We start from the raw sequence: 14,248 nt of genomic DNA on the forward strand, positions 1-14,248 counted from the left end.
GAAAAAGTTTTTAAAAAAATAAGTGGGACTATAGTATGTGCAGCTTTGCATTTTCTCACCATTCACACACACATGCATATAAACACAAACACACGTAAGCCCCCGCTTCCCTTCAGCCTGCCTGCCATTGTGGTGAATCACAGTCCATTCACTATCTGAAAAGTGATGAAATAGGAGGAAAGAAAAAAAAACACAGGTCTATGTCTGTGGGAGATCAAATGTGTGAATAAAACCCCCTCTGCAACCCTGGTTGAGTATTGGACTAGCAGGTAAATGTGACACATTTTCATTGACGAACAGAACTGAAATAAGTAGTTACTGTGGTAAGTTTCTCCCAACATTTTACAACAGCAGTTTTGATATAAGGCAGAAGCAAAGAGGAATAAACAAAGTAGAGAGAGAAGACAAACTAGAGATCCAAGCAAACAGAAGATCAGCTAATTGGCGGAAGAATGCAGGCAGGGTAACATAATCAAACTGAATCAGAGAGGCTTGACATTTTCCGAAACTTAATTTGTGCTGTCCAGACACTACTCTGAGTCTCTCACTGCACAGAGGAAATGCTTGGAGGAGCCAGAGGTCACTACATCTACCCAAAAGCTTCTTTGGTGGTCTGATGCACTGCTACTTATCTGGCAGAAATACATGGATAGATAATAAAAAGGTCGAGATCTCTTGGTGGAGTTGGTTAAGAAAACATAACACGTCAGATTCAACCAATATGAAAAAAGAATGTCTTTTCAGTTTTTGCAGGCAACAGGACCACCTGGAATTCCCTTGTGTTTGTTGAGTCTGAAACAGTCTGAACAGGTGATCAGTACAAAGATTAGATGATGACATTTGATTATGCAAAGTTTTTTGTGCCAGTAAAGCCTCACATAACAAAATACACTGACTCTTGTGTCTTATTACCTCTGCCAAGGAGGTTTTGTTTTCATTATCTGTCAGCATGGTTACTCAAGAACTACTTGAACGATTTCCATAAAATGCTGTATAGGGGTGGGGCATAACATGGCATGATAGTGGGTTAGCCTTAGTAAAAGGTATCTGCTCTCCTAGCACCCCCAGTTTTATTTTTCACATGAATTCCAGAGTTGCATAAAGAACAAATAAAATAGTGCTGTCTAATTTACTTGATGTAAACTGGTGAATTACCTGTATCGTCTGACAGGCATGGCTGCCGTTGTTGGTGAGGATGGCAGACACAGCCTGCAAGATTTTACCGGTGTCTCCCCAGGCCACCACCAGACTGAAGAGGCAGGCGCAGGACAGGGCAGTGATGGCCTGTCCTGTCGGGTCATTGGGCCCTGTGCTCCGGACTGTGGTTTCCAACAAAAGCTGGAAAAGAGACTCTGAGGAAGCGTACAAGGGGAGGAGAGCTTAGAGATATGTGCAGAGAAAAAGTATGTACGTGATTCAGGCGGAACTGAAAATTGTGAAAACATTTTAATGTGGTCCAATTAACCATTGCAACGAACTATGTGCAAACGATTTTAAGCTTGTGTGATTGGATTGAACATATGCACCTAATTAAACTCTTATGTTTATACATTTTCAAGCTTACCTAGCACATCAGGAGGTTCAGTCTGAAAGCCCTCAGGCTGTTGTCCCTGTAGCATGTCCAACAAAGCTTGCAGGCTACGCAGGCACAGTGAGGGGTGAGAGAACCGGGTCTCTTTTATCAGTTCAAATACCCCACACAGGCCAATGCCAATGATCTACAGAAACAAACACAGACAAAAAGCAGATTGCTATGAGCTCATGAACCCCATGCTAACATTCCCCAGCCAATATCGAGCTAGACTAGCTGTGATACTACTTTATGGAGTATTTGAAGAATAAACATGCTGACATTGTGCAGAGAAGTAGATGTATGGCAGGACTGTAATGAAACAGAACTGATTAACAGGAGCTTGGAGTAGATGTTTTCTTTGAAAAGCCTGATCTCATCGTGCTACACTAAAGCAGCTCTCCATTTATCAAGGGGCTGGTAGTGCAGTTACTAACACTGACTTCACCATTAACTTTGTTTACAATGAGAGACCCACTTGAGTGTGTGGAGACGGGAGGAAGTCAAAGCAGTTTGGCCTAGAAAAGTCTCTCTCTCTCTCTCTCTCTCTCTCTCTCTCTCTCTCTCTCTCTCTCTCTCTCTCTCTCTCTCTCTCTCTCTCTCTCTCTCTCTCTCTCTCTCTCTCTCTCTCTCTCTCTCTCTCTCTCTCTCTCTCTCTCTCTCTCTCTCTCTCTCTCTCTCTCTCTCTCTCTCTCTCTCTCTCTCTCTCTCTCTCTCTCTCTCTCTCCTTGTTGTGTAACAGTAAAAACCTTAGCATGAGCGTGTAACTAATCAAAAAACAAAACACAGTAAATAAAAGTAGAAAATTTGTGCCAAACTTAAACGAAATATCATGATAAGTACAACACATTTAAATAATCTTGTCATGTCAAATGACACACACAAGATCCTATACACATTGGTAGATATGTAATTAAGCAGAATATATAATTAAATCCCCTTAAATATAGTGTAATCAGCAGCTGTTTTAATTTGACTTTCAATTAGGAGGATAAAACTGAACAGACTTCCTTGTTCACTATGATGACCTAAGTCCATCTCAGCATTTACCTGATAACCAAAATATACAGAGGGCAGACAATGCAACTTAGAATCAACATACGATTCTCTAAAAAGAAATGTATATCAAAAACATTATTCAAAAAGTGTGCTGTCAATATCCATCATTTATTGTTCCCCTGCTGCCTCAAATATGCCTTGTTTAGACGACATCAAATTCAAAGTTGTCAGATCGCTGTGCAGTTCACCATACATGACTTGCTGTCTTGTGATTGGGAGTCTTGCAGTCGTTGTCATACTGTATCACAGACTGGCAACTGGGGGTCACACACAACACCGTCTTTCAACAGGAGAAACCGGTAGCTACTGTGGTCTGGCCTTTCTGGGTTTCCGCCTCTTTACAACACGTTCAGCACATACTGTGCTCCAAATGGCTGTGGTTGTCACCCATTCATCAATATTTAGCCTGCTTGAAATCTAAACAGATCTGTGTCTTCGAGCCTCCAGAATCATGTCTCTGAGGACTTCATACATAGCGATTGGCCTCTGCCATTCAAACACCAGTTTGGCTCTGATATGGGACATATCGGTGGTGTCACTTGGATGACACCACCGATCATAAAAGTCCACCAGAAGTTGCTACGCTAGTGGACGTTAGCATTTCTTGACAGTCACTGAATGCAGCTTGTCGGAAGATATCGGAGGTTATTTAGGCTTAAATCCCTATGTAAATGAGTAGAGTAGATAATGAGTGTAGTATCATTTTTGGGTGAACTATTCCCTTAACTTTACTACTCTTATTTGAGCTTGACAAAATCATTTGACACTTTGCTTTTCATATGCTTTGGGGCTGTAATTTCGCTCTTCATTGTGGCTTGATAGTTTTCTTCATTTTAAGTTATCAAAGAAGACATCAATAGAAAAGTTTACTGATCTTTAATACATATTAATAAGGATACCTAAGGCATGTGTCAAACTGCTAATTTAAGTCTGGCAGGTACTTTTAGAAAAGATATTTACAGATAAATCTCTTTAATTTTGTTCCCACAATTAAAGGATGGTTCACAATAAAAACAAAAGGACTGCCCTGATCCTCGGTAAGAAAAATAAACCAGCAGGTGCTGAGCAGAGGACAGAGTTGGAGGAAATAGTGCAGGACTAGCTGTATTCCTCACAGAATAGGAGTTTCAGACCTCAGGCAAAATGTAAATTATCATAACATTAAAAGTGATGAGCCCTACATACAAACCCCAGGGGATAAAGGATTGGTGTAACCGTCAGATAAAGAGCACAGGCTGGCTCACACCTTGAAACCAAGCGCTGCTACCACCGTGTAAGCAGCCAATACTACCCTGTGCTCGTACCTTTGGCAGCTTGATGATTGGCTCGCGGTACTCCTCTTCCTCCTCGCTGTCTGAGTCGCCACTCTGCGCCGAGCTCCTGGAGGCCAGCGCGAGGGAGGCCTCTCTCTGCTGCCAGTCCAGCACACAGTGCCGCACATTGCAGTAGACATTGAATGCAGATGGGTTGCTGTGCAGCTTGATGTCCGGCACACAGAGGGCTCCATCTATACTCTCGGCCTGTGGGAAAAAACAGGAAGTGGAGGTAGTCAGCAAGGTCAACAAAACCTTTTCTTGCTAACCGCAAGTACTGATAATCAATACAGCAAACCCCCTGATGTCAATTTTATGAGCAGGCCTATTTATGAAGAGGATGAAAGCCTATGGTTGACCCTTGACAAGTCAACCTTCAGAATTTTTTTATTGTTTTGTTGAAACTTAAATTTGTTATAGTGCCTTCAAGAAACAAAAATAAAATATATAAAATAAGACACTAAAAAGACTAAAGTGATTTTAGTACATTTTCAGATATCTCCAAGGTGTGATCAATTTTGGGGGAAATAACTGGAGCTTTCAGTGACAGAAGCAGCTATTTTCAATCTTGACCAAGAATGTCAATTTTTTCGCCATAATACAAAATGTCAAACAGACTAGTTATTCAAATTGATTTGTATTCATGAGTCATGCTGTTACTTAAGAAGCAAAGATGATAACGATCAGCATTCTCCTGACCAAAGCAGACGCAAACCGATCACAATAGGTGGAGCAATTTTTCATCAGGCTTTGCGAGGCCCAAGGCCCCAGATATAAACATAAAGGACTCTCGACAGATGTTAGCCGTTTGCCAGTTGACCAGAAGCAAAATAACTGTTTAAACATTTCTCGATCAGCTCAACACAGCTTTCACCAATACAATATGACGACTCACACAACAGTTTGAATTACTGTTACCCATCAACTCCAAGGATAACCAAATGTGGGTCATCCTTATACTATATTTATTTTGTTATGTTATACATTTGTATTTTTAAATGATCAAGAGTTGATTAGGAAGAGTTGATTAAAGTCAGTACTGTGAACTGTGAGATATTTGTGATATTGAGTCAAACTTTATTAGGTATAAATGAGCTGGAAAAGCCATCGGGGGAAATGTACATTAAAACCGTTACAGAAAAGCTCAAATGCTTACGTACAAATAATCATTATGATTACAGGAAGTACACTCCACAGAGAAACTTGATGAACTAACTAATTGATAAGCTTTTCCCTATCAGGCCACACAAGGCCTTTTTTAACTACAGTCCTGGGGCAACCTCTAGAGAACCGTATTGATCGATTGTGCCTCCCTTTCAGTGCTGCGCTTTTGGCATCACAATCATCAGAGAGTGATGTCCTCTATTTGGGGGAGAGGGGTTATTCATTCTCAACTCAAACCACCAGGGAGGATATTAGCTTCCCTCTCCTCTAACAGTGCAGTCTACCGCTCTCTTGCTTGCTGCTAATGTAGCAACTGTGACAAAGTGATTGTACAGCATTCACAGAGGAGCAGATTGCCCAGAAAGAGCACTTAAATCTAAAATGTAGAAATGCTTTATAAACCCAAAGCAGCATGCAACAGAATACAGACCAAAGTACTAAGATAGGAAGATCAGTCATTTTTAACCGGCACATACCAGGGGGGGCCCTACTAAGATCCTATGTGGTTTGATTTTCAATATTTTGGTTGTCTTCCTTTTTTGAAAGCATTTAAAGCTAAAATCCATAGTCGATTATTACTTATATAAAAATAAATAATCACTGAGCTGCTGTGGAATAGCCTCATAAGAGCATTTCAGAGCAGACATCCTGAGAAAATGGATGAGCTGAAGAGGTTCTGTGAGGAGGAACGGTACAAAATTGCTATTAGCTACAGAAGGAGCTTGCTTGAGATTTTGCTGCCAATAGAGGTTTTGACCAGTGGCTAAATCCAAGGCTTCACTTGTTTTTTCCACCAGTACTGAATGTTTAAGAAATATATTCAGTAAAGAAACAGAACATTATAACCGTTTGTGCTTTATTAACTTCAGACTAATGTGTTTGTCAATACTTCTTGCTTAGATCATCAGATTGCATTTTATGACCCGGTTAATTCAGAAAACGACATAATTGCACAGAGTTCACATTCTTTTCTTACTACTGCTCATCTGATCGTTTTTTTTGTGTTTCTGCCTGTGCTGAAATTATTATTTAATGGCCATCTAAAAGCTTTGGAAAAGGACTGGCAAGAAGCCCCTGACCACACTTAAGACATCTTCAGCAGCTCGCTACTCTCCATATGTTCAAGTCAAGTTTGTCATCAGTTCCTCTGAAAGATTAAGAGGAAATGTAGGTTCATTTCTCAAAGACAAAGAAGCTACATTCCTCAAGTGTTATGTTAAAGCTGTATATGCCCACAATGACTTCTACCCCTCATATGTAAAGAGTTTTCCAGATACTACAACCAAAAAAACTAACTCAACAGTTAGAGTGTATATATCCATATTGACATACAGTTGTATACCATTTAATTTGATTTAACTTGTCTTATTCATGTGTTTCTACATCTAGTAGAGTCTGTCCTAAATGTGCTTAGCTTAGACTGTTGCCATGGTAATCGAGGTCCAAATCAGTATTCAAATGCTGCGCTATTTTTTTATCATTATTTATGCACTACCACAAAAATACCAATAGCCCATAAAAGAAGAAATAATAAAACAATAATAATCATTATCCATTAACCTTATTTAGTTTTTGCAGATTAGGACACTTTGAATCTTAATAATATTTGTGTGCGCACATCTCTCTTTTACCGTTAGGCTAACGAGTTACCACAACGCAAGCATGATGTTTAAAATTTGATTCTGGGGTCATTTTCCAAATTGTGACAAGTCCCCCAATAAATCGAGCACCAGATATGCCGAAGGAAACTGGGATTACTGGCACAACAACCAATTTTGCAAATCCTGTGAAAACTGCATGTGAGCCTTCTTGCAACAGCTAAACTGCTGCATTGTTATCAAATTATAATGATGAAATCCGATTTTGTTCCTTATCTCTTTCTGGCATCCCCTTCCTTATGACTTAATAATAGCGGTTTGTGCCAAACCATTTTGAAAGAGAAACAGCCAATCAAGTCTAACAGTCGTCGGGCAAACCATTGGTCATCCGACGAGTTCTTCTATTAAATGTAGAATTTTGTAGAATTACATTACAATGATAATTATAGTTTATGAAAAAGAGAATTCACTCATGTCCCTGAACACTAGACGTTACATCACCACCTTCATTGGGATGATAAGTGTTTATGCTCTGTCTTTTGTTCTGCCTCCACTTTCAGATGTGTGGAGACACAGAGGCAGACAAAAAAGGTGGAGAGGAGGCACTTTGAAATCACACTCTTGTCTGACTGTGTCGGAGTGAGAGGCATGACAGAGCAAGAGTGAGGACAAGACATACAAATACAGCATGACTGCCTGTGTAACTACCCATGTTTTTATGCCTGGTTGCCTGCCTGCCTTGTCTCAGGGTCTATTCTCTGCCCCTAAAATAATAATATCTGATAATGTTCAACTCACTGAGCAAGTCAATCTGAAGAGAAAATAACTGACTAGCTCACTCTACACTGAATCACTGTCCTTTTCTGTTACTATCTAATATCACATCTCTCTAGCATATGTCTGCAAGCTGCTGGGAAAAATATATATAATAAGGTTAAATGCAAGCAGTGACTAACAACATTACAGAGCAACCATAGAGCAGGCTGCTCTCTCACTCTGAGGAAAACAACAACGGGATGAGTCGATGTAATCTTAGTGGATTATGTTGACATAAATTGGGGTTTCGACGATTCAACCTATGTATTCCATGCCAAGTATACAGCAGATACAAAAAAACACATCCTCTGACACAGACTAGGGCTCCCACTTCGGATGGGGGAGATGGAGGCCGGTAGCTGTTGCCGTGGAAACGTGGAACACATTAGGTCGCTCGGCAACAGGACATCGTGCACAAGCCAGAGCCACTCCCATTTGTCTCGTTTTGTGTCTGTCCAAATCTCTGGCTTCATGTGTCTATGAGCTTCCTGACACCTGACCAATGCCACCAAAAAAAGGAAGATGACTCTGCCAAGCATCTTTGAGACTTATGATAATCTAACTCTCTTTAATCTTATTCCAATCAGTTAAATTAATTAAATAGTCAAACCAGCTATAAGGAATAACCAATGCACAACTACAGCTTTGAAAGTTGCGAATAAAAATAGTTATGTTTTCATTTTCAAAAAGCTAAATACTACAATCGCCATTTGTCAAAGATTATTCTATGATATGGTTTAAGTGCTGAGGATGTTGAATGTAATGTTGTGATTCAACATTGCAATCGTTACCTCCACAGTTTTTAAGGGCCTTGTACAGTTAAGCCTTGGCCTTAAAAGCCATCAAAAGACTATTTAATTAATATCTGAATGTAAATATTGCAATTGTATACCATTACACGGAACGAAAGTGTTGAATTGTGTTATTTATTTGACAGTAAAACATGTCTTACCTTTGTTCTTGATTTCACTTTTGACTTGACTTTCTGTCGCCTCTTCAGTTTCTTCTTACTCAAAGCCTTTTTTCCCCTGAAAGTAAAAAGTGATCACTGAGTCTTTCAATTTATAATGTGTGTTTAAAGTAACAAGTAAAACAATAACATTTTATCATAACACTGAAAAGTTTATTAAGAATGCAGCTGGTTATGGAAAACAGTGGGGCAAAGGAACAGTTAATCACTTTATTATGATGGAATGATATTAAATTAAATGTAATATCCAAATGGAAGGTGCTACAATTTTATAATACAGGAAAATTATGTCACAACGTATCATAATGAACGAAGCATTGTGTTGCTAGATAGTTGCCCCAGCCAAGTCTGCACACCATTGATAAAAGCAGTCATCAATTTAATGACGCTTATGACAGACCCCAGGATATCATCCCAGGACAATTTACATATTTTGTTTATTTCTGGCAGATATCGCAGCTTGCAAACCCATTCTGCAGTAGAAGCCTCTTTATTCTTGATTTAGGATTTATCGCCCACTCCTTCTTCTTGCAGATCAATTCAAGGGCTGAGATATTTTTAGGCCGTCTTGCACACACAGCATGTTTAATATCTATCTGAGTCCAGGAACTGCGAGGGTCATCCCTATACTTTCAGCTTGTGAACCTTGGTGTAGCTCATGGTGGATTATGAGGTGTGCTGTGAATCATTGCCTTGTTGAAGCTTTGGTTTCGTTTTTGATGACTTGCTGCATTAGATTTGAATCACAAATGCACAGATAGTTGGTGGCATCCTTTCCTCCCTCCATCTGTGCAGATGTTTCCTGTGACGGTAGCTGCCACAAAAACCCCAAAAACTGAAGGTGCCCAAACTTTGTCTCCCACGTGTCCCAATTACAGTTTGTGTTCCTCTTTCTCAAGATCATTAATTATAATAAGAGTGCATTTTGCGACAGGGTTTGTTCCGACGGTTCAGCTACAATAAAAAATTGAGAACATGTCAAAGGCAGAAATGAAGGTGATGGGCAGAAAGGACAATCCTTCCCTTTCGGATCATCTACGACGGTTTCTGTGACCAGACGCGCACACAGGATCCTTAATGACCCGTCACGCATTCTGTTTGTCTGATTTTGACTGGTTACCTTCAGGTAGACGTTACAGAGCCTTTAAGTGTAAGACACAACGTCCATCACATAATGTATTTCAGTAACTTTTGCACTTTGTCTAGCACATTATACACTCTGGTTTTTAGGTTTAAATACCAGGGTTTCTTTTTATCTTTTATGCGTTATATCCTTTTAGTGAGCTATCTTTTGAAATTGTATTTAGGGCAGGTGCTATCTTCAACTCACTTTCAAGCTGCATTATTTTTCTGGATCTTACACGATATGTCCTTGTTTACTGTTGTTTGTTGCACAATGTACTGTTCTGCAGCTTTCTCCATGGGGACAATTAAGTATATTTGATAGGATTCGATTTGTCCCCGTGCCCAAACTTGTTCTTTTAGCATGTGGATGTGAGTGTGCTGGCCCACGTTTTGAAGCAGGCATTGTAAATGGCTGGCTGAGCAAAACAGATCTGTTTGTGAGGGAGGAGGATGCTGCAACGACCCAGCTACTCAACACTACAACCTGACTGACAATGACGTAACTGCATTTACCGCTCGTGTCGTAAAAAACAAATGAGTTCATCCTCCTCCAAAAACATGGCTATAACATGTAAAGAGCAGTATTTTGTATGAGATCTGCTTCAAAAACACATTGATTTACTACCAAAGTAAAACGTTAGCATAACCAGGGGAAGGGCTGATGCGAACGGCTAGCTATCGATACCTTACCGGGTAGTGGGCCTGAATATACACCGCTAAAAATTATATTAAAGTCCCAGTAAGGTGGTGTACAGTGTGATGACAATGTGAGCAATGTGAGTTTGCAATGGCTAACAAGCTAATTTAAGTATTGCCCTAGCCATACGTTTGTTTACGTTTAGCTAGGTAGTAGCTATTTACCCAAAACAAAATTCCAACCTGCTGTCATGACAGTTAGCCAGCTAGCTTGTTCCGGCTATATGGCGATATGTAAATGAATGCACATTTTTCTTTACAGTTTATTACAGTGTGTCAGTCGATGTTAGGCAGAAACACGGTGTACGGACAGAGAGCAGCCGTGGTGCAAATCCCCGGCGCAGGGGTTAACTAAAGCAATGTTAGCTTAGATGACACGGATAAGCTAGGGAAGTCAAAGCCCAAATGCTACCTAGCAAAGCCGACCCTCGTAGAACAGTTCGTCCAAACCGTGGAGCCCCTGGTGTGCAAGCAGCATTTCAAACCATGTCTGCAGTGACACCCGTTAAACTAACTCACGAGCCATGCATATGTTTTAATTTGAGTGTTGCTGGTGCTCCGAGGTGCCGCCTAGCAAGGGTTAATGTTAGCCTACGGTCGTTAGCTCGGTTAGCAGCCCAAATGACAGACCAGCTCCGGCAGACATCTCTGCCTTTTCCCACGTAAATCACTCACCTTCCTTGATTTAACCCCTGCTCTTTATCGTTGATAGCGGTGGTGTAAATCCGCCGGTATCTTTCGGCCAGGGCTCGTCCCGAGAGCAGAAGCTGGTACCGAGTCCGACAGTCCGACTGGGCTCCGGGCGTCGGGCAGGAACCCATGCCCGTACCGATGGTTGAAAACTCGGCTCCTGCTCCAGAAGTGACCCGGACACCCAGCCCCATGGACGGGGATGCGGAGGGCAAGATCCCACCGCCGGCGGCCGCTGCCGCAGCAGCACACATCATCGTCTTGGAGAACAATGCATATATCACTCAAAACACGACACGACCAGGTGACATCTAGCCATCAGAAGCGGGTCCGCTCAATTGTTAAATCCGCCACATGTTACGCTCCGGGTTGCGGGGAAAAACCACAATTAGCATCCACGGTTATTAGCGCAAATTGAAGCCAATCCGGTGGCGCAACTACGGTCTTCCGATCCAGCCTCAGCGTCAACACGGTGCCCGTCGCCCGAAGAATGAGTCTCATCGAGCCATCCCAAAATATCTGCTGGGATAAACAGAACCGCTATTTTCCAGGGGAAAAATCCTCCCTATGGTTGTTTGGGTCTCAGTCGCTGCTTGATTATTTCTTGACCCCGGAGAGGCAGCACCCTCAGCTGGGCTGCCATCTTAGCTCCATCATCCCTCCCCTCCCTGGCGGAGTCTTGCGTCGCTAGCATGCCGGGATATTTTCATACGAGCAAAACCGAGCTATCATTGATTTCTACCCGAACAATGACCTCCCCTGTTCGCGGCTAGTTTCATTTATGATCATGTTTCTTGTTTGACATCCGTGGAAGTGGACGACAGCACTGCAGACACGTGATAGAAACCAATGCTGCTGTTTTCTATGTTGCATGACACTTTTGATTGTGCATATTTAATTTGCAGAGGGTTCATCCACAGCCCCTCCCAGTTTGGTCTAAAATTGGCACAGTGTGATGCTTAAAAGCGATGAAATGCAGTCACACTTACAATCAATTAACAGCAGCTTCCTGGAATAATAATGAAAACAATAATGATAATGGTCAGTGTTTTCATTGTGCTTCATCCTCCAGTGAGAGAAACTGAGAGGTGATGCCCTTTGAACTCATTAGTTTTGCACAAGCGCTGCAGCCTCCTTCACATTCAATCATCGTGAGTGTCATAGTGGTCTTCACTATGCAGACCTCAGTCGAGGCCCACACATACACTGCTGTGCTTTATAAAAAAGTAAGATAAGATAAGGTAGACAAGATTATCTTTTATTATTCCCACAATGGGGACATTTGCCACATTGCAGCAGCAAAGAGGACAGTCAAAATAATGACACCAATGAAGGTAATAAACAAGTAAACACGCACAAGCCTATAAGCACACGGAACTATTAAGAATATATATAAAATGGAAATATATTTACAATGTCAACAAAATATGTAGAATACTGAGGATATTGTTCACACTTAGCGATACAACAAACACTACCTGTTCATTGTAGTTCACTATATTTGTGTCACAGCAGTAAAGAGGACAGTCAAAATAGAGACATCAGTAAAAGTAATGAATAAGAAAACACACAGAAGACCATAAATAGAAAATAGAGACAATATATACTATGTAAACAGAATATATAGACTGTAGATATAGACGGTTCACACTCAGGGAAATACCAATTGTAAAATATTTTGTGAGTGCCTCAGCAATGCAGGATGCTGATTATGATGATGACAGTACTTGTATTTTTCATTTTCCATACTGACGAGGATAAGTATGGAAAACAACAGCGCAGAAGAAGCTGAAACACTGCGGGGGGGGGGGGGGGGGGGAGCACCAGGAGACACTGTGAGTTTGGCGACTTCAGTCAAAATATCAGTCAAGACCAAAATACCCTGCAAAGCGACACAGGAAACAGGCACAGATTCCACAGAAATACATATAACATGACACAGATGCTCTACGTCTGACTGAGAACAGGTATGAACGTGTGAGTGGATTTTTCAAATGCTTTAATCAACTGGATCTTCCTATATTCAAATTCAAATCTAATGTAATCTCTTTAAAAATGGTGGTTTATGTGGATGTATATGTGGAAGCATATATATTGAGAGAGAGAGAGGGAGAGAGAGAGTGACAGATTTACACAGGCCCTAGTGGTGCTTTATTGGCTGCAAGGCTTTGCAATAGTCCAATGACGAGAGAGGGGTCGGTCCACAGTCTCTCCTCATAGCAACCCAGGAAGCATTCGAAGATTATCATGCACAGTATCAGAGCACGAGCATGTATCAGTGATGACAACTGAGTCTGCAACAGCAGAACTTATGGGCATAAAAACTGAGGGGTCGCGCCATTAGATGTTCAGTGTGAAACATGAGAGGTGAAGAGGAGTTTTAGTTGAGTGTGCAGTAATAATCTGTTGTAAGAGCATCATAAATATGCTGGATAACAAACTGCTGACATTCATCACCCCTCCCTCAGTGGCCTTTTAGATAGAAGGTTATAAAACGAGGAGGATTTGGCGTTGAGCTGGTGGAGATGCAGCTCTCAGCGTTCAGAGGCGGCTCACTGTTAACCCCTGGTTGTCACAGCTCTGTCCAGTGGCAGGAGGGAGGAAGGAGGGAGGATTGGCGGTGTATGTGGGCCAGAATGATGTCATCATGGGTCAGGACACAAACATGAGCTGAAGTGGTGGCGATGAAATCAAGTTGACATGAACACATCCAGGAATGAGGGCTGGTAAAAAATCTATTTAGGTTTGATTTTATCAATACAATTAGTTGTCCTGATATAACAGCTCCCTTCCATTCACCATAATAGAACAGTTTCAAATTATTTATATTTAATTATCAGTATTGTTAGTTCCACCTTTATGGATCTGGCACCACCCAGTGTCAGTGATCTCCACTTGTGTTCATAAAGCTGTATCGTACAAAGCAGCAGATTATTATTGAATGATGAATGAATGAATGACAGTAATGCCAATAAGTTTCATTGAGGTAGTTTGTGGTAGACTTTTCCCCTTTAATTCTATGAACAGGCTTTATTCAGCTGATGACACACGCATTCATTCCTCTTGATCAGTTAAAGGCAAGTGATTGATCATGTGGTGTTTCCTCCTCGTAGTTCTGTCACTGCGAGAAGTCGGCATTCCTTCCGTGCTGTCATCGTGACTAGGAGGGGCGCACTTATCAGTCCTGGGTATTGTCACACCCAGGCATGCTATGCACCTTTCATACCTTTGATCGCACAAAGCATGG

General features: G+C 41.3%; 1 protein-coding gene across 18 annotated transcripts in view; it reads right to left on the minus strand.

The window, feature by feature from the left end:
* Positions 1-11,819, minus strand: part of mycbp2 (MYC binding protein 2) — a 59,460-nt gene extending 47,641 nt beyond the window's left edge. For 15 of the 18 annotated variants that reach the window (XM_053439304.1, XM_053439298.1, XM_053439300.1 and 12 more), the window contains exons 1-5: positions 10,987-11,819; positions 8,473-8,548; positions 3,934-4,149; positions 1,565-1,718; positions 1,156-1,352 (exon numbers count right to left, since the gene is read on the minus strand). In XM_053439304.1, coding sequence (XP_053295279.1) covers positions 1,156-1,352; positions 1,565-1,718; positions 3,934-4,149; positions 8,473-8,548; positions 10,987-11,258 — 915 coding nt within the window. In that variant the 5' untranslated portion in view covers positions 11,259-11,819. The remainder of the gene's footprint in view (positions 1-1,155; positions 1,353-1,564; positions 1,719-3,933; positions 4,150-8,472; positions 8,549-10,986) is intronic. The other 3 variants (XM_053439308.1, XM_053439309.1, XM_053439303.1) reach the window with 1 other exon arrangement.
* Positions 11,820-14,248: the final 2,429 nt, after the last annotated feature.

Source organism: Pleuronectes platessa, chromosome 14 (assembly GCF_947347685.1).
Source record: "Pleuronectes platessa chromosome 14, fPlePla1.1, whole genome shotgun sequence".
Lineage (NCBI taxonomy): Eukaryota > Metazoa > Chordata > Actinopteri > Pleuronectiformes > Pleuronectidae > Pleuronectes > Pleuronectes platessa.